This window comes from Mustela erminea, chromosome 9 (assembly GCF_009829155.1).
Source record: "Mustela erminea isolate mMusErm1 chromosome 9, mMusErm1.Pri, whole genome shotgun sequence".
Classification (NCBI taxonomy): Eukaryota; Metazoa; Chordata; class Mammalia; order Carnivora; family Mustelidae; genus Mustela; species Mustela erminea.
This window is the reverse complement of record NC_045622.1, coordinates 103244316-103265587: the sequence shown is the minus strand read 5'-3', so window position 1 is coordinate 103265587 and position 21272 is coordinate 103244316. Positions and strand designations below refer to the sequence as shown.

The following is a 21272-nucleotide window of genomic DNA, read 5'->3' as shown; positions in this document are numbered from 1 at the left end:
GAGCTGATTACCAGAGGAAACAATCACGTGATTAGAAGGTTGGAACTTTTAGTCTACCCTTCTGACCTCCAAGAAGAGGAGAGGAGCTGGAGGTTGAATCAGTTAATAATGGCCAATCAATCATGTCTGAATAATAAGGACTCCATAAAAATAAAAAATAAAAAAAGGAAAGGATTAGGATAGCTTCCTCATTGGTGAACGTGGAGGTCTGGGGAAATTGGCATGCTCAGAGAAGACAGGGAAGCCCCGAACCCTTTCCCTTCACCCTGTCCTATATGTTTTTTTCCATTTGCCTATTCTTGAGTCAAGTCCTTTTGTGATAAATCAGTAATCTAGTAAGAACAGGGGCACCTGGGTGGCTCAGTGGGTTAAGGCCTCTGCCTTCGGCTCAGGTCATGATCCCAGCGTTCTGGGATCTAGCCCCGCATCATGCTCTCTGCTCAGCGGGGAGCCTGCTTCCTTCCTCTCTCTCTCTGTCTGCTCTCTGCCTACTTGTGATCTCTGTCTATCAAATAAATAAATAAATAAATCTCAAAAAGTCTAGTAAGAACAGTTGTCCCTTGGGCAATGCAGGCTTGAACTGTGTGGGTCTACTTATACATGGCTCTTTAAAATTTTTTTATTTTTTTATTTGAGAGAAAGAGAGAGAGTGCAAGCAGGTGTGGGGGAAGAGACAGAGGGACAGGCAGACTCATGATGAACATAGAGCCCAATGTGGGGTCAATCACAATCCTGAGATCATGACCTAATCTGAAACCAAGAGTTGGATGCTTAACCAACTGAGCCACCCTGGTGCCCCATACATGGATTTTTTTTTTTTTTTTTTTTACAATACATACTGTAAATGTGTTTTCCCTTCCTTATGGTTTTCTTAATAACATTTTCTTTTCTCTATTTATTTATTGTAAGAATACAGCACATGATACACATACAAATATGTGTTAATCCACATTTTTGTTATTGGTAAGGCTTCTGGCCCACAGTAGGCAATTATTAGTTAAGTTTTTGCAGAGGTAAAAGGTATACATCAATTTTCAACTGTGCAGGAGTCAGTTTCCCAATCCCTGCATTATCCCAAGTCACCTTGTAATATACTTCTGAGTTTAATTAATCAAACCCAAGGCGGTTGATCAAATCTCCAAATCCATAGGTAGTGGGTCAGTAGCACAAGTAACAATCTGGAATTACGACTGGCATCTGCAATTGTACATTGTGGTGGAGATTGGTTTTGTGGGACTGAGCCCATAACCTATGGAATCTGATGCTGTATCTGAGTAGATAGTGTTAGAATTGAGTTGAACTGAAGAACACCAGCTGGTGTGCAAGAATTGCACACCACCCTCTCCCACACACACGCTGAAATGGGGTCAAAACCACTTTACAGATACACACATACATGCATAGAGTGCCGAATCATTTGAAAGCAAGTGCTTGACATCATGATACTTCTAAATACCCAGGACCTATCTCCTAAGAATAGCATTCTCTTATATAACTTACTGGCATAATTATATCACCAAATTTGTTCATATAATAATCCAACATGTAGTTCCACAGAAACTCTGGGATCAAGCTCTAAATGTTTATCTTTCTTAGGAAGACAAAACTGTAAGAAGCTCTCAAATACATCAATCCTAATTATGTCCCAATGTTTATTATTTCATGAGAAAATTAGCCTAGATCTTGTGTTAGTTTGACATAGCACAGTTTAAACCATCTGTATATTTCAGGTAAAGCAAGGTTTCCCCCACACTGGGATGTTAAATGCAGATACTGACTTATTCAGAGAGACATAAACCTTGGCATAACTATATAATTACTATTTCTTTATCAGCTGGCCCACATTAATAATGTGAAGAGAGACCTTTCAAAACATTTTTCAGATATAAGCCATAAAACAAAATACCAATAATAAAAAGTGTATATACATGTATACACACACACACACACACACAATGGAATATTACTTAGCCATAAAAAAATTTATATATATATATATATATATATACATGTATACACACACACACACACACACATATATATATACATACACACACACACACACACACCATACCTTCTTTATCCATTCATCTCTCAATGGACACTTGGGTTGCTTCTGTATTTTGGCTATTGTGAATAATGCTGCAGAAAACATTCAGGTGCATATATCTTTTCAAATTATTGTTTTTGTTTTCTTTGGTGAGTGCCCAGTAGTGGAATTACTGGATCATATGGTATTTCTATTTTTAATATTTTGAAGAAACTCTATCCTGTTTTCCATAGTGACTGCACCAGTGTGCATTCCCACCAACTGTGCATGAGGGTTCCCTTTTCTCCACATCCCCACCAACACTTGTTTCTTGTGTGTTTACTTTAGCCATTCTGACAGGTGTGAGGTGATAGCTCATTGTGGGTTTTTTTGTTTGTTTATTTGTTTGTTTGTTTTTTAAACAAAAACAAAGATGAACTTTTGAGACTTCATCAAAATCAAAAGCTTCTGCACAGCCAAGGAAACAGTCAAGAAAACAAAGAGGCAACCCACGGAATGGGAGAAGATATTTGCAAATGACAGTACAGATGAAAGATTGATATCTAGGATCTATCATGAACTCCTCAAACTCAACACACACAAAACAGACATTCATATCAAAAAATGGGCAGAAATATATTCTGCCCAGACACTTCTCCTATAAAGACATACAAATGACTATCAGACACATGAAAAAATGTTCATCATCACTAGCCATCAGGGAGATTCAAATTAAAACTACATTGAGATATCACCTTACACCAATTAGAATGGCCAAAATTAGCAAGACAGGAACCAACATGTGTTGGAGAGGATCTGGAGAAAGGGGAACTCTCTTCCACTGTTGGTGGGAATGCAAGTTGGTGCAGCCTCTTTGGAGAACAGTGTGGAGATTCCTCAAGAAATTAAAAATAGAGCTTCCCTATGACCCTGCAATTGCTCATTGTGGTTTTGAAGTACATTTCCCAGATGATTCGTGACTTTGAGCATCTTTTCATGAGTCTGCTGGACATCTGTAACTCCTCTTTAGAGAAATGTATATTTGTGTCTTCTGCTCAGTTTTTAATTGGATTATTTGGGATTTTTTTGGTGTTGAGTTGTAGAAGTTCTTTACATATGTTGGATACTAACCTTTTATTGGCAAATATATTCTCCCATTCAGTAGATTGTCTTTTTGTTTTGTTGACAATTTATTTTGATGTGCAAAAGCTTTTTATTTTGATGTCGTTCCAAGAGTTTATTTTTGCTTTTGTTTCTCTTGCCTCTGGGGACCTATCTAGAAAAATACTGTTAAAATTGATGTCAGAGAAATTACTGCCTACGTTCTCTTCTAGGATTTTCATGGCTTCAGGTCTCACATTTAGGCCTTTAATTCATTTTGAGTTTGGTTTTGTGTGTGGTGTAAGAGAAGGGTCCAGTTTCACTCTTCTGCACGTTGCTGTCCAGTTTTCCCACCACTATTTGTGGAAGAAGCTTTTTCCCATTGCACATTCTGTTGAAGATTAATTGACCATATAAGCATGGATTTATTTCTGGGCTATGTTTTCTGTTCTGTTGATATATGCTTCCGTTTTTGTGCCCATACCATTCTGCTTTGATTAATACTTTATAATGTATCTTGAAATCTGAAATTGTAATACTTCTGGCTTTGTTCTTATTCTTCAAGATTGTTTTGGCTATTCAGGGTCTTTTGTGGTTCCAAACACGTTTTAGAATTATTTGTTCTAGTTCTGTGAAACATGCTGTGAGTATTTTGATAGGGACTGCATTAAATATGTTTATTGCTTTGGGTAGTATGGACATTTTAACAATATTTTTTCTCTCAACCCATGAGCATGCAATATCTTTCCATTAGTTTGCATCATCTTCAATTCTTTCACTAGTGTTTTACAGTTTTTAGAGTACAGGTTTTTCACCTGTATAGGTATTTTATTATTTTTTTTGGTGCAATTCTAAACAACGGGATTGTTTTCTAAATTTCTCTTTCTGTTACTTCATTATTAGCATACAGAAATGCAATAGATTCCTGTATATATGGGACACAAATGGAAAGCAATTGACCTGAGCCTGTTCCTTAGCTAAAACAAACAAGGCTTTTTCCCTTTATAAACACCCTAATGCCCACAGGGATCAAGTCAGGGGCCTGTTTGTTCAAATCAAAAAGATTCTGTTCACTTCAGTCTACTTAATTCTCAGTTGGGAAACAGTTCTCCCCTTTCTTGCTGCCCACTGCAGGCTTCTTCTCCATTATGGGAAGAAACTCCTCACGTAGGAGCATCTCGGTCTATGCCATGAACTAGCCTGTGCTGGGCTCTGGCCCTTCCTTCTCCGAACATCTTGAAGGGCGGAGCAGGTGGTCAGGCTGTGTTTTCAGCTTCAGACTTCCTGTTGCCCAACAGCACCTTATCCACAGACTGTGAGCAAGACTAAAATTCTTGCAAGATAATATTTGTTTTTCCTTTTTCAGTCCAAGCATTTTAGGACTTTCTTAGCTTTTTCCTTAAGATAACCTATTAATTGGGGGGTGAGGAAATGGTGGGGGGAAGTACAGGCATATATAAATGGAGGAAGGAAAAGGAGATTCTGCCTACTAGTTTATAGCTTTTGTTTTCCAAAAGTACAAAGAATCAGATCCCACTGAAGAAGTTACGATAAATGCTTCAGAAAGAGAAGTGTTCCTATTGTTTAGGAACAAAGGGGGATACGGAATGGAAGGAGTAGTCATGATAATTAAGAGAATAACAGATGTCTTTGGCAACTTTAAGAAGATTCCTATGGTCCTGAGAAGAGAGGGGGCAGAGGGTCAGTGACAAAAGCTGAGGCAGATGGAGGACCTAGCTAAAACAATGAAGGCCCAATGGTTGTTTTAGGTCCAAAGAGTTTGGGTCTTCTTACTTTACAAGTGGATCCTTGGATAACCTGTTTTGATAAATGGTAGGATATGATTTTAAAAAATGCTTTGATAAGTGGTATGAAATGATTAAAAAAAATAAATTTTGATAACCAAAATTACTCCCCAATCCAGCTCTCCATCACTATATTAAACACCTGCTTTGCAGATTATGCCACAGGTAACAGGAAGACTTTCCACCTCTCAGCAGACAGAAAGATATCTTATAACAAGAAATTAACTTGAGTGACATCAGCAAGATGGTGGAATGGGAAGCCCCAAGCCCCCATTCTCCCATGGAGACACCAAATTAACAACATACGGACCAAAATGCCTTGCAAGCCCTCTGGAAACCAGTTAAGAAGTCACAGCACACTAGACAAGCCCATGGCCACGAAGAGATGCATCCAAATGGATGGGAAAACATGTGATACTTACTTTACCCACCTGGCACAGTGTGATATAATGGGGAGGAAACTCCCAGTTCCAGCTTTTTCCTCAGGAGGGAAAGAAAAATAGAGGCCCAGAGGCATGTGTCCAGCATTCTGGATTTTTGAGGGGCTACCAGAAGGATCGGTTTCTGTCTCATGGATTTGGAGTGCTGAGGCAAACTGGCAGAGTTTGGGTGTGAGACTGGGGAGTCGCTAAAAACATAGCAAGCACTGTGGCTTGTCATAGCTCCAGAGGGACTGTGGTACCTCAAATGGATGATGCAGAGGAAGAATGTGTGGGTTTCAGAGAAGAAGCAGGCAGACCTCTTTAACTGGGAGGTTTACACACACTTGCCTAGAGCAGATGCATCTCCAGAAAATGTTGGAAAGGTCCCCAGAATCTCTAGCCATGCTGATTGGCAACCGTCTTCCCCTTTATGAAGCCAGTATGAAAGACTGGAGGAGGTGGTTTTGGTTTTGTTTTGTTTTCAAATGCCCAAATCTCACCAAAAGATCCCAAGACATGAAGAGAAACAGGAAAGCATGGCTCAACCAAACCAAAATAAATCTTTAGGAACTGACCCGAAGGAAAAGGAGAGTTTCACACTCACACTTATGACAACATTATTCACAACAGGCAAAGAAACAACCCAATACCAATGGCAGATGAATGAATTAACCACAAGTGGCGTATGCATACAGTGGAATATTATTCAGCCTTCAACAAGGAGATCCTATCACATGCTGCAATGCGGATGAAACTTGAGAACATCATGCTATGACATAAGCCAACTGGAAAAGGACAAATAAGATATGATTCTATGGTTGTGAGGTATCTAAAGTAGTCACATTCATAGTAACAGAGCCAGAATGATGGTTGCCAGGAGGTGAGGGGAGAAGAAATGGGGAATTGTCATTCAATGGGTATAAAGCTTCAGTTTTACAAAAAAAAAAAACTGAAAAAGTTCTAGAGACCTGTTGCACAATAATGTGAACATACTTAACACTACTGAACTGTATACTTAAAAATGACTAAGGTGATAAATTTTATGCGGTTTTTTTTTTTTTTACCACAATTCAAAATAAAAACTAAAGGGGCACCTGGCTGGCTCAGTGGGTTAAGCCTCTGCCTTTAGCTCAGGTCATGATCTCAGGGTCCCAGGATCGTGCCCCACATCAGGCTCTCTGCTCAGTGGGGAGCCTGCTTCCCCCCGCCCCTGACTGCCTCTCCGCCTCCTTGTGATCTCTCTCTCTGTGTCAAATAAATAAATAAAAATCTTTAAAATAAAAAATTATTAAAAAATAAAAACTAAAGAATTAATGAGCTAAAGAACAATAATTATTCGCTTCTTGCATGTTTGCCTTTACGCAGAAGCCACAGAAAAACTTTATTCTTCTAGATCAGTAGTTCTCAATGAGGAGATTTTGTCCCCTCTCCATGGGGGGACATTTGTCAATATTTGGTGACCTCGCATCTGGGGTGGGCAACGTTTCTGGCATCTAGTGAGTAGGGGCCAGAGATCTTGCTAAACATCCTACAATGCACAGAACGGGACCCCTTGTTCTGCAACAAAAACTTACCCAAATCAAAAATTCATTAGTGCTTCTTTAGAGAAACCTGAATTATTAAGTGCGAGTGTTAACTACTCTGTCATTCCTTCCCCTCCAGGTTGGGTTGACAGAGTTCAGACTCTGGAAACAACAGATGGTCAAGGTGGGATGGGTCTAATTTGAGAGAATAGAGGGAGAAGCTTCTTGTTCAGATATTACTGAAGCCCCCCAAAAAAAAAGAAAAAGAAGGAGGAAGGTGCAGAGTGGGAGAGAGAAGCAGGGAGGGAGATTGGAATTGGGAGTTTGAGTGGGGTGGGTGTTGAGGGAAGGCTGTTGATAGACTCCTTTTGGGTCACTCGTCTGTATAGTTCTGCAGCAAGCACCTTGAAGTGTCATCTCATGTAATCCTCGTAACTCCTCTGAGATCATTTAAAGTTGTACTAGTAAGAGAGGAAGACAGACTGTGAGGGAATCTTTGCTTGGTCAGTCGATTTAATTGGTTATTACCACATTCCACTGAAGGGAAAGAGGTTGTGGTTTTCCCTTATGGAGCTAGGCTCCTTCTTTGTCAAAGCCTAGAGGAGAGCTATACCCCACTCTTTTACTGGCTGCTGGGGTGGTGATAAGGGCACAGGGCGTGATGGGAAAACTACAGCAGACACCTTGGGAAAGGAGAAGGCGCACCAGAAGCTCAGGAGCGAGAGGGTAGAAGTTCTTCTGTGGCTCTTCCGTCGTTTCTGGGCGTGTCATTCCCTCTCTCTATTCATCTCTAGAATTTAAGAAAAGAGAATTGCATTTAGTAATCTGTGCCATTTGGTCCTGGAAACTAAGCCAACCTTAATGGTGTTTCTTAATTCTTTTTTTTGAAGTATGGAGTTAACTTGCAGAACCCACGTCCCCCTGAGGGGACAGTGATCATCCTGGTGTGTTCCCAGGTTCCTTCTGGCACTCCCCCAAGGGAAGGAGGAAGCTTATGGGATGGGGCTGTTTAGCTTCCTTGACTGGCTTTGGCATCGGTATCCTCGTCTGGCATATCAAAGTTGGCTTCCAAAGAGCACCCACCTGAGGGCTTGAGGGGGCATAGGACCTCTCTGTTTCACAAAACAGCCCCAAGTATGAGTTTGCCAAGTTTATGCATCCCCATCTGGTTTCACCACTTCCTAGAGATGTCCAGCTTTTTCGGGGGACAGAGATCTATTGCTAGAGAGAGAAGCCAGAGAAGAAAGATAATTCTGTAGCAGCCGGTATCTAGGTAGTAGATGCGGAGAGGCTGGTTCAGCCTGTCCAGAGCCCAGGGAACTGGAAAAAGGAAAACATACATAAGTAACAAAAAAAAGAAATCTTTCTATATTCTATTATTACTATTATTAGCTCTATATTATTGAGTGCTCCTTGAAAGCAGTGTAGTCAGACTATGGTTAGCTATATATTATTGAATATTATGATTTATCAATATCACTATTTCAGTCAATGTTACTATTATTAGTTACATATTATCGAACGCTCCTTGGAGGCAGTGAAAGACCTTCTATAAACATTTTCTCTAAACTTTATAACAAATCTCCTGTGTTGATATTGTTTCCCTATCTAAGAGATTTGAAAACAGAGTCACAGAGAAGAACACAGACTTGTCTAATGACAGAGCTAGTAAGTATTGGGCTGACAATACCCACACAGAGCTCCAGGAATCCTACATCTTCACAGCCATTAGGTGGTTCTACGTGTGACTTTTCTGAAGATGCTAGGAGTTTCAAAAAAAAGGAAGTGCAGACACATTTCACAAATCTACGATCTGTAAGTATCACATCCTGTGTGGCTGGAACCTCTGGACTAAGGAAGGGCTGGTGACTTTCAAAAGATGAAGACAAGTAGAAAATTCTACAGGACTCTGTGACAGCCCAGAGTCACCGCCTCCCGGGAGTTTGTGAGCACTCGGCTGGAACCAGCAGGCTGGTCCACGGGCACAGGTAGGCATTGCTGAGAGACTGGTTTAAACTTCCCATTCCCCTGCTGTGCCTCCCTGTGGGAGATTTGATTGGAAGCTCCTGGAAAGAAGTTAAGAGGCAGGAGAGTATTTTGGAAACAGAATGAGAAGAGGGAAGGAGCAGTGTGTTGAACACTTTCTGCTGTTTTCTGTGTGATCTTGGGCCCCTTCCCTGAGGTCATGTGATTAATGGGAGCATAGTTCTTACCTCTATGGGCCCTGTGCAAACTAGACAGGTCCTGGGCTGAGAACGGTGCTGCAAACAGAGATCCAAGCTGAGCTTGCTGCTAAGACGGCTAATAGAGCTAATATCACAGGTACTGGTTCTTGAGGCCAGCAACTGAGGGCCTGACCTTGAACCTGGGTTCCATGACTCCAGGTCCTGTTTCCATATTTCTGACTGCTGCTGCTTCTCCACCCTGAATCAACTCAGGCACAGGCTACCGAAGCAAGGTAGGATGATGAAGAAGTCGCGTGCTCTCATGAATTGTACAAAGTCTTCAGATTCAGAGAGACCTGGGGTCCTGTCCCAGTTCTTATATCTCCCCAGCTGTGTGAACCTACCGAGTAACCATTATAACTGCAAATATTTCTTCGGCATTAACTCTTATAGGCACATAGGAAAAGCAGGTATTATTTCCATTCATAATAAACTTTTGGATTCCAAGTTTCTTTTTCCCTAATTATGACATGGTTTTGCTAACTAAAGAACTAACATACAGAGTTGTTGAAAGATGAAAGGCGCTATAGGATGGGGTGACCTGGCTCACTCAGTCAGTAGAACACATGACTTTTGATCTCAGGGTCATGAGTCAAATTCCCAGATAGGGTGTATAGCTTACTTAAAAAAAAAAAAAAGAGAAAGAAAGAAAGAAGAAAAAAGATAAGATACTACAGGATAATGTCCAGTAGAATACAATAAAAAATACCTAGGATCCGTCCTAGTAAGTATTATTTATTGGACGAGAAAATGAATAGTTAGTGTGAGATGTGCCGAACCCGAATAGGAAAACGTTGACAAAGAGAACCCTTACTGTGTCTCATGACTGGTAGGGAAGTTTGGGGGTGCAATCCATGGAATATTTGGCAATTCAGTTGTTGCAGGTAGAACCAGAAGAAAGAGAGATTTCTACATATTGTAAGTTTTTTGTGACCATTTGCCTCTGGACATTGAGACCTCTCACAATTGGGGCTTCTGCTTCCCTGTGGTATGTCTCTTATCTCTAATGAATAGACTGGGCCAAAGACTGTACAAAAAAGTATTCATGGTGGGGCCCCTGGGTGGCTCAGTGGGTGAAAGTCTCTGCCTTTGGCTCAGGTCATGATCTCAGGGTCCTGGGATCAAGTCCCACATTGGGGTCTCTGCTCAGTGGGGAGCCTGCTTCCCCCTCACTCTCTGCCTGATTCTCTGCCTACTTGTGATGTCCCTCTCTCTCTCTCTGTCAAACAAATAAATAAAATCTTAAAAAATATATTCATGGTACCAAATTTTTGTGCTTTTTATAGCTCTCTATGCTGTCCATTTCCTTCGCAAAGATAGATCAAGTCAGGACTAATGGGAAAATACTGAGGAGACTTGAGAGCTCTATACTTTTTAAAAGCTGAGTTTATTTTCTTTCCCAATGCTAGTGACCCCATCGTATCACAGCCCATGGCCAATCAGACCATCATAGTTCTGACACCAAATGGCATCAACTTTCCCAAAACGGAGGATCCCAAACCCACCAACCAGAGGCAAGACAGCCTAGAGAAACATCTAAAGGCAGATGTCAAAATTCTTGGGGTAAGTCCAATTAAGAATTTGCTGGACTGGAATGGGGAGGGGGTCCAGGAAATTCTTGGGACTACACGGTGAGCACAGAGACTCTCAAACTTTGCCTGAGGAATTCCAGGTTGATGGGCAGACCAATGGAAGCCCCCTGGAGGGTCATCTGAACCTTCCCCAGACATAAGATGACATGAAAAGTGTATTTCTCCTATTCTGAATCTGATCAACTCATTTTTTGTTGATGTTTCTGTATTTTTGCAATAGCACACTTCTCAACATTTTCTTTTAAAAAAAAACACTTTATTGAGGAATAATTGGCATACAAAAAGCTGTATATCTATTTTTTTTACAAAAGTAATGGGGCAAATAATATGTGTTAATAATAATAATAATAAAGTGATAATAAATAATTACATATTTTAGGTACTTTTTTTCTGTGTTTACCAACTGCATGCTTAATAATATGATTTTTTAAGGGAATTTTTCCCTCACCACAAATTATAGGACAAATAAACCTCCTTCCCCTTTTTTCTCCTTCCCTTTAGAGAACAGAGATATTTGCCTTTTGCTGGCTTCTCTCCTCTTGTGCATGATTTATTAAAGAAGCTCTGTGGGGTTGTCTGGGTGGCTCAGTTGGTTAAGCGTCTGCCTTCAGCTCAGGTCATGATCCCAGGGTCCTGGCTCTACACTGGGTTCTCTGCTTGGCGAGGAGCCTGCTCCTTCCTCTCCTCTGCCTACTGCTCCCCTTGCTTGTGCTTGCTTTCTTTCTGTCAAATAAATAAATAAAATATTAAAAGATGACGAAGAAGAAGCTCTGTGAAGCAAAGGAAGAAGGGTAGGGAGGGCTATATCTAGGACTAGGAGGGAGCTAAAGAGCTCTGCCTCCTGGAATCATCTCTGCATTTATATGATCTAAGTTTGCACAACCCAGGGGGAGCGATTGCCTTGCCTCTAATATACGATCCTGTGGATTACTGTGAGGCTTGTGGGACGTAATGTTTGGAAAACTTTGGCTTGGTAAATGTTAGCAGAGCCATAAGTGTCTGAGGTGGACTTCAAGGAGGAAAACTTGGTCACTTGGAAGCCAAGATCCTCAGCTGCAGGGACATGGACTGGAGGGGCCACAGAACTCAGAACTGGCCAGAGGGCTAGGCTCTCTGTTGTGTCCAGTGGGGCCTGGGGGATGTACGGAGGCACGTCCACCCCAGCAGGGCTAAGGCAGCGTGAGGGGTTTCGGATATCCCCTGTTCGCATATGAGGTAGAAAGCGAGTTAATAGCAACAGATTCAGAGAGCCAGGGGAAACAGGGGAAACAGTGTTGCAGGGAGCTGGGAGCTGGCGCCACATGAGCAGACACGGGCAGAGAGCCAGAGATGCCTGAAGACTTGCTGAACACTTGCCAGGTGTCCTGAGACAGTAGTTGTCTGAGGCACAGCAACATCTCTTCCAAAGTATATTTGCAGAGTTCTCACTCCGGAGCTTTTCAAAGTCTGTATCCTTGCTGGAGTCCTGCAGAGAGTGATAATGCACGAGCACCGTGGGAGAGAGAAAGACGTCTTGCCTTTCCAAATGCTGATGTTAATTCTCTATCTCCATCTCCCTTCTTCTTCCAACAGACCATCCAGATCCTGTGTGGGGTGATGGTGTTGAGTTTGGGAATTATTTTGGTATCTGTTCCCTCTTCTCCACAATTTGCCCCGACGCTTTCCGCCCTGTTGAAGGCTGCTTACCCATTCATAGGAGCCCTGTGTGTGAGTAGAAATCCTTAGGAGGATGGGGGAAGTTGGGGCAGAGGGAAAAGGGGGAAGAAATCCTTGAGGATTTCACAAGTTTGTCCTGTTATCTGTTCCAAGGTCCCATCAAAGATTACTACATTACATTACATTGTGTCTCCTTCAGCTCCTCTATACTTTCTTAGACTTCTCCTTGGGGATGTTGGTGGTCTTGAGTAGCAAGGGCCAGGATTTTTTTGAATTTTAGCATGTTCCTAAATTGGGGTTCACATGATACTTTTTTCTCATATTCAGACTAATTGTGATGGATTTCCAGGTGGAAGGGACAGAGGTGAGGTGTCCTATTGAGGACATAATGCTATCAACATGATTTGTCACTGAGCACGTTAAATTTAACCCTGAGGCTGAGGTGGAGTTGGCAGGTTCTTCTGCTGTGGAGTCACCTCTTCCCTCCTTTTTCCATACTCTACTCTTCAAGAGCAAGTCATGAAGCACAGCCCATGTTGGTAGAGGCACCTCGTTCAATTTTGAAGACCCAGGCTTAATTTAGGCAGATCTGAAGTACTTAAGGCTGGGGCTGTGGGGTCTACAACTTTTCTTTTCTCCCTGGTTGTCATTGTTAAAGGATTTTCTATTACTTCACTGCCCCAAATCAATTAGGTCATGAATATTGTAAAATAGTATCTTTGACTTTGGGAACACAGCCTTAATGATTCGCTGTGTCCAGCTTTGTCTTCTCTCTGATCTCAGCCACCCCTCCACCTAAACCGGGGAGCCACCAACTTAACATGTGTGTCTCTGTCCTCCCATATCTGTTAACTGTCCTCACTCTTTTCTTTTCCTGTACCATTGCTTTCATATTTTTCTCTACATAATGTCTAACTCCAAAACTTCCTTCTGTCATTACAAAAATACCCCCTTTCCTGACTCGTAAGGCCCTCATTTTGGTTACTGGGATATATTCTTACTTGTATCTGCCTTTGTTCATGTTTTTCTGAATACTCTATAGGGAAAAGAGTCACATCTCTGTAATTAATTGGGCCTTACATTGTTGGTTAATGGTTTCCTAAGACTGTTTCCATAGGAGTTTTCCATAAACACCATGATAATAACATTGTAGCTTCATCTGTACATAGACACTGACCTCACCATTGTCTCTCCTTTCTGAACAGTTTGTCATTTCTGGAATTCTATCAATCATCATGGAGAAAAAGTCAACTAAGCCTTTGGTAAGTATATGAAGCAAACCCCACAACTCATGGATTGAAATGAAATTGAAGGAGAACTCTTCAAGATCAATCTCTTTACCTTGCAGAGTAGGAAACTGAGTTTCAGAGCAGGCATGTGGCATAGTCAGGAATTGAACTTGGCTCATTGATATTCCTGTCCAGTGCACAGTCCTCCAAACACTGTGCCCTTAATCACACTCTTCATTCAGGGTGTTGTATTATCCCCTAGATCAGCTCCCAGGAATCTATTCTAGAAAAAGTCTGTCTCCTTATAATGTCCTTTTCACAGTAACTGGTGAATTTTAGATCTTCAATGACAAAGAACGTGACAGCATTATAAAGATGTCTATTTGTTGTGGATTCACTGTGTAAGCCCATCTGTCCAAACCCTTGAGAACACCCAGTCAAAATGTTATTCATGTTAGGACTTATCTCTCATTCTTTTATCTATCTGATCTAAAAATTATTACTTTTCTTGGATTTGAGTATGAACTCTCAGGTCCTAAAAGTTGTCATTAGTCATTGGCATTGGCTAAGAAGACAACTTTACCTGTTTCAGTTGCACAGAAATTCAATTTGGAAACTCTGCCTACAAACATTTCCTGAAGACGGCAGGAAATTAGAGAGAGTGCTCAAGGGCATGCCAATCTATCTCTTTTTTTTTTCACACCAGAATTTAGAGAGTGATCACTTGGAACCCTCACTTATCCTCCAAACTGCTGGATCCGTGCTGTCCAGTAGAACCTCTGGTGACAATAGAGAGGAGGGTAGTCTTATTGCCTGGGCTGGTGGTCACACGTTGCAACCGATAGCTTGAAATGTGGCTAGTGAAATCAAGAAACTGAATTTTAAATTTTAAATTTTACTTAATATTACTTTAAATACAAGGAGTCCATGGTGCTAGTGACAACCATGTTGGGTAGCACAATTCAAGAATAGTGTTTCTAGATTTGCGAGGAGGAAGCTTATGGGGTTCTTACTTCAGAGAAGAACAAGACCAGAGTGAATAGGGCAGCAAACTCAAGGATATAGGGTGTGGTTTTGGGATATGCTCAGGCCCACCAGAGTAATCTGTCCTATAGTAAATTCTACTGGGGTCACACATGATACCAGCCCTTTTGGAGCCTGGAGCCAGAGCAAACCTAAATCATTCTAAGAAATATATCCTCTGGAATTCATGACTGTCGTTGGCTGTAAGGAGGCCAAGGAGCATATACTGTAGTCATTGTTTTAGGAAACTTGGGGTTAGGAGGAAAAAAATACCCCGCCTCTTCTCTTCTGTGCCTCAAAGCTTCAACTGCTGAGCCCCTGGATGGGATTATGTAATATTCTAATTTGTGGTTACTGGTGTGCCCTGGACTACACTTACCCATAAATAGAGATTTCAGGATAATCCTAGATCAATTCCCCCTTCTGTGAATTGGGGTAGGAAGGAACATATTTCTGAGATCATTTTATTCATTCCCCTCCCTCACCTTATAAACGTAGAAATGAAACCAGAGAGGGAAGTGAAATTAGGGAACCAAGCACTCCAGAAAATGGAGAGGGTCTCAGGCAAAGCTACCACAGGGACCTCAGTTTCCTGACATACAGTCTGATCCTTTACCTCACACTGCTGCTAACGTGTTACACAACCCTTGCACCGGGGTTAGAAGTCCAGCTACACTCATTCATATGGAGCCCTGCCTGTGACCACCAGAGCCTGTCCACTCCAGGACTCACCTAAGCCTGAGGACTATGTTCCCACACTCATCTTTGGGAATATGTGTGCATTTAAGAGAGTCATATGCTAGGAAGAATAGCTTGCTGCATCTGCCTCTTTTGTGTGGTTGACAGCTTCCTTGAGGGGTTTCTGAATGAGTCGGGGGAGAGAGAAATCATATCTGCCTTTGGTCATACTTTTTTGGGGATTCTGCAGGCACGGCCCCATGAAGCCCTGCTTTCAGTCCCAAATAAAGAATTTAGAAGAGCAATATTCTCTGCCACCTACCAAAGTCCTGCCTAGGGAGAAACATTTCATACATTCATTCACTTAGCCAAGATTTACCTGCTAGGTTCAGAGATGTTGCTGAGTACTAGGGAAGATGTCTCCTGGTTTAAGTCTACCGGTGCTAGATCCCCCGAGGGACAAAAATAAGAAAAAAATTTTTGCAGTGCATGGGCAAAGAGGGATAAAAGGCACGTGTTGGTCATTGACGGTGATTCTTACTCAGCCTTTGTCTTTCAGGCTCAGAGCAGCGTGGCTGCGAACATTCTGGGTTCTCTGTTTGCTCTTATGGGTTTTATTCTCCTCTCGGTCAACCTGGCTGCTTTGGATCCTGCCTTTTGGAAGTGCGAATTGAACAAAGAGGACAAAGCACCTGCAGGGGATTACTTTTACCATTATATGCACCCATATATTAAAAATGAATGTTTCATGGCCAAAACTACTCTGGCTGTAAGTATTTTTAGGCTGAGATAAAGGCGTTAGGCTCTGAGGTTACATACCAGTGATAGGGAATGGAAGAGTCAATGTCAAATCAAGTTGATGATGAAGAATGAAAACTTACTGTTGATAGAGTTTCTTAATAATCAGAGTAATTCTGTTGTTAGGGATATAAAATAGGAGTTTGTCCAACCAAAAATCTTGGCACATAGAATGGTAAATTAAGAAAAGCAAAGACACCAGGAAGACCCAAGTGGTCAAAAAGCATGGAAAGTATGTGTGCCGGGCTTTAACTCAGTCTGAGTGAACTCCGTGCTGGGCTAACTCACAGCACTGAGTTCTGATTAACAGGATTGATCGGGGAGAAGGCAGTAACAGGATTGATCGGGGAGAAGGCAGTATCACTGTTGTTTGTGATAACTTACAGGGGTGGGATTTATTCAATTCGGAAATAAGGACGTAGGAAGGTGGAGAATGGGACTGACTATGATTGTCATTACTGAAAAAAAGAAAAGAATGAAGTTTGGCTAATAGAAAAAATGTCTTCAGCTGAAGCATCAAAGAGTATGTGTATGGTCAGAAAACACTGAGAAAGACCCAGGCAACATATGAGTAAAGAGACTGCTGCCTATCTGTTGTCCCACAATCACAAAAGTGAGTTACGTCAAGGCACAGTTGGAGGACGGCCAGATGCTAACAGAGCTGGTCAAGCACGCACTTGCGCATGGCTCCTTGTGGACCTGGCCCCAGGCACTTCTCTCCAGGTTCATGATATTACAATGAGAAAAGGTACATGCAAATGAGTTTGATAGCAATTGGCATAAAGCAACACATGGGGTAGGCAGCCCCACCTTGGGAAAAATTCTGGAGAGAAGATTGGAAGGGATTTGTGGAATGGATAAAATATGAATTCATGAGGGATAATTTTGCTTTATAAATAAAGGAATTATACTGCACCTGCTTGATGGGACAGTTTCTAATTAATGTAAACAAGTTGTACTTCCTCTTGAACAGTACATAAATAGGCTAGAGGTTTATGCAATCACATTTTCTCTCCTGTCCTATCAGGTTGCCTGGTCTGCATGAAGGATGGCTCAGGACAGAAATGGTAGAACTTAGCCTTTTGGCATAGTATCTTTTTTGAGTTGGTGTGGGTTGTTAGCAATGGAGGCCGATCTCTTTATGCTATGTTTATTGCCTTGATTTTTCTTTCTCTTACTGATATTAAGAAAGGCTAAGGAAGCTCATCCAGCCCATTCAAAATGTTGAATTTTACAAAGGGTTTGCACCAATGAGGTCAAACCTCATTGTTCTCAGGTGTCTCTGAGAAGGAAATATCATTGTGCACATTTGATAAATGTGGAGACTTCAGGTTCGCACACTATGTCTCAGTGGGATAAGAAACGATGCACAAAGTGGGTTATGTGTAGCTGATGTAGTTCTGCTCATCTGCCTCTCAAGGGAATAAATAAGCAAAGGGATTAAATGAAAGCCAATCACTAGGCTAGGAACGAGCATTGTTGATGTTCTGCCTTCATCTTCTGAGGGTTGAGGCAATCTTCACCTCTATGGTTAGCACTGAACAAGGCATGAAGGTGTCAGTTGATTCAAGCACCACCAACCTTGTATTTCCTGAATTTCAGGGAACTCTGTCTGTGATGCTAATTTGCACGGTGCTGGAGTTCTGCCTGGCTGTGCTCGCTGCTGTGGTTTGGTGGAAAAAGGCTCACTCCAACTTCACTGGGGTGAGTGTGCTGGCCTGCCTCCCTAAGTCCTGCCAGGTGTATCTCCAGTTCTGGGTTGTGTTGAGCAATGTCAGCAAGACTGGCAGAAGGGTCAGCAGTCGTCGGTTACAAGATACACATGAGAAATGGCGACTTGATGGGGGTGGAAGACTGATAAGTAATGCAGATGGCAATTGAGTAGCGGACTAGCTAAGTTATGGTTGAACCTGAAAAATTGTCTGGTTCAAGCTTTCTGTTTTATAGATGCAGAAACCTGTAAATTAAATGACTTGCTCAGCATTGTGTATGAGTTTGTGCTCAGGCCCCCAGAACCTGGTTTGTGTCTTTATCAGACTGGAACACTTTCTACCACAGACCTAGTCTCTCTAACAGCCTTGACTTGATCAAGGGCATTTGCATACATGACTGGATTTGCTACATGTCCTTATGCTTTGGTTTCCCTTCTGTGATTTTTTTTATTTAATTTTATTTTATTTCTTTTCAGTGTTCCAGAATTCATTCTTTATGCACCATACTCAGTGCTCCATGCAATACGTGCCCTCCTTAATACCCACCACCAGGCTCACCCGACCCCCCAACCCCCTCCCGTCCAAAACCCTCAGTTTGTTTCTTAGAGTCCACAGTATCTCACGATTCGTCTCCCCCTCCAATTTTCCCCAGCTCAGCTGTCCTCTCCATCTTCCAGTGTCCTCCATGCTATTTGTTATGCTCCACAAATAAGTGAAACCATATGATAATTGACTCTCTCTGCTTGACCTATTTCACTCAGCATAATATCTTCCAATCCCATCCATGTTGATACAAAAGTTGGGTATTCATCCTTTCTGATGGAGGCATAATACTCCATTGTATATATAAACCATATCTTCTTTATTCATTTGTCCACTGAAGGGCATCTTGGTTCTTTCCACAGTTTGGTGACCGTGGTCATTGCTGCTATAAACATTGGGGTACAGTTGGCCCTTCTTTTCACTACATCAGTATCTTTGGGGTAAATACCCAGTAGTGCAATTGCAGGGTCATAGGGAAGTTCTATTTTTAATTTCTTGAGGAATCTCCACACTGTTTTCCAAAGTGGCTGCACCAACTTGCATTCCCACCAACAGTGTAAGAGGGTTCCCCTTTCTCCATATCCTCTCCAACACTTGTTGTTTCCTGTCTTGTTAATTTTGGCCATTCTAACTGGTGTAAGGTGGTATCTTAATGTGGTTTTGACTTGACTTACCCTGATGGCTAGTGATGATGAACATTTTTTCATGTGTCTGTTCACCATTTGTATGTCTTCTTTGGAGAAATGTCTGTTCATGTCTTCTGCCCATTTTTTGACGTGGTTATCTGTTTTGCATGTGTTAAGTTTGAGGAGTTCTTTATAGATCTTGGATATCAGCCCTTTGTCTGTACTGTCATTTGTGAATATCTTCTCCTGTTCCATGGGTTGCCCCCTTCCTGTGATGTTAAAATTCTTTTCTCACTTAAAAGATACTTTTAAAAAAATAGTTGTTTCAAATTCCATGGGACAGCACTCTACCACCACCATGGACTTGTGGCTTCATTTCACTGAAATAAAAAGCATTAATTTATCCAGATTGTATTACAGAAAGCAGAATGACTATTGAGCCACACTTATTTAAAGAACTTAATAACATACTATATTCATCTTGTAATATATATGTATATACACACACACACACACACAAAGATGGAGGAAGTGACATTGATATTTATATCTAGATATAAATGTAGATACAAGTGTATATATATAATATATATCTATTATATGTGTATGTATATATATGAAACTGAACCTGAGTGAAGTCTGAAGAACTAACATAAAGAACTAACATATTTTGTTTCCTTTAGAGTGTGCTTTTCTTGCCTCAGAGTTACAAGAATAAATCTGGCGTACCCTTGGCAAAATCCTTAAAGGCATCTTCTGACCCTGGATACGAAGAACTATTGACTTCTTAGGAGAAATATTCATCAGGAATTTGGTTTTATGATGCTATATAAAAACCAACCAAAGAAACTGAACTCAAGAAAGCAAATTTTGAATTCTCTGAAATGTAGGCTTTTATATAATGAACACCGAAAATATATATCTTTGTTTTCTTGTTATTGAATATTTGTGTTCAATGGCGGTCTCTTCATTTGCCATTAGGCAAAGTGCAAATGTGTAAATTACCAATGCCTAGACTGCAAAACAGAGATTTCCCAAGAAACTAGACAGAAATGTGATTCAGGGGTCATGGTGAAGTAAAGGAGACAACTCCTTCTTGTCCTCCTTAATTGTCAATGGGAGTTCACCAAGTAATGGTGGTGTTCAGACTCTTTCATGGTAGACACTAGTGTTGCATCACATGATTATCCTTGTTATAGCTTGCAGACAAGCCCCCCACAATTAAGTCTCAGGAGCTATGTAACTAGCTTCCAAATAAAATCTTTATTCAATTTCTATGATGTGTGTTTTTTCAACACCACCAAGCCATTAACTCAATCCTCACACTATCTATCTACCTGGAGATAGCATCAAACCCCACACAGGTTAAGGGCTCAGTGGCTACAGATGGAAGTTCTCAAGACCCCCTCCTTGGCTCAATTAATTTGCCAGAGTGGCTCACAGAACTCAGAGAAACATTTAACTTACTGGATTACCAGTTTAGTATAAGAGGATATAACTCTAGAATAGCCATAGGGAAAAGAAACAGAGGGCAAGGAATGGGAAGGGGTGTGGAGCACCACTGTCGCTGAATCTCCCTAGGTTTACCAAGAAGCTATCCCAATCCTATCCTTTTGGTGGTTTATGGAGACTTTGCTACACACATAAGATTGATCAAATCATCATCCCCTGGTGATTAAACTCAGTTTTTAGCCCCTCTTCCCTTTCTAGATGTCAGGGGTGGGGGGTAGGTGGACTAAAAGTTACAATCCTCTAATTGTAAGATTGGTTCCTCTGCTTGGAGGGCTCCACAACCCAACCTTAGGTTCTCTGAGGTCTTTCCCAAAGTCAACTCATTAACATAAAAAAATACATCTTTGCTGCTCTTTCACTTAGGAAATTCCACAGATTTGTTCCAGGAACTGGAAGGAAGGCTAAATATATATTTTTCTTATTAAAAATATCACAAAATCATCATTACATATTTTTGGAAACTCATTTTTTTCTTTTCCTTTTAAATACTGAGTAAGTCAACAGTGATAGATATAAACCTAAACTTGAACTCTGTTCTCCCTCATCAGCTACTCAAACAAAACAAGCAAACAAAGGCTAACCAGAATATTTATGAAGAGATAGCCAGTCCATTTTTTTCTTGATTTCAAAATAAGAAAGAACAATTGTTCGAGCATAAATGTTAAGCCCCCCCCACACACACACGTGCTCACATGCTGGTGTTGAAAGCTTCTAATTTTATACAAGCCCCATTTCTTTGAAAGATTTTCTCATATTTTCCCTGCCCTGACCCACTATGTCAGGGTCATACCCACTGTG

The 21272-nt window shown here is 41.3% G+C and overlaps 1 protein-coding gene across 2 annotated transcripts; it reads left to right on the top strand.

Annotated features, from left to right (window-relative positions):
* Positions 1–8710: 8710 nt before the first annotated feature.
* On the top strand, positions 8711–19900 carry LOC116598892 (membrane-spanning 4-domains subfamily A member 6A-like). Of its 2 annotated transcripts, XM_032358315.1 has the most exons (8): positions 8711–8868; positions 9265–9338; positions 10509–10668; positions 12270–12404; positions 13559–13615; positions 15843–16052; positions 17684–17785; positions 19646–19900. In XM_032358315.1, the coding sequence occupies exons 3-8, from the start codon at positions 10537–10539 to the stop codon at positions 19751–19753; spliced, it is 744 nt and encodes a 247-aa protein (XP_032214206.1). In that variant the 5' UTR covers positions 8711–8868; positions 9265–9338; positions 10509–10536; the 3' UTR covers positions 19754–19900. The 2 variants fall into 2 exon arrangements, with proteins under 2 accessions (XP_032214206.1, XP_032214205.1); XM_032358314.1 differs by lacking the exon at positions 9265–9338.
* Positions 19901–21272: the final 1372 nt, after the last annotated feature.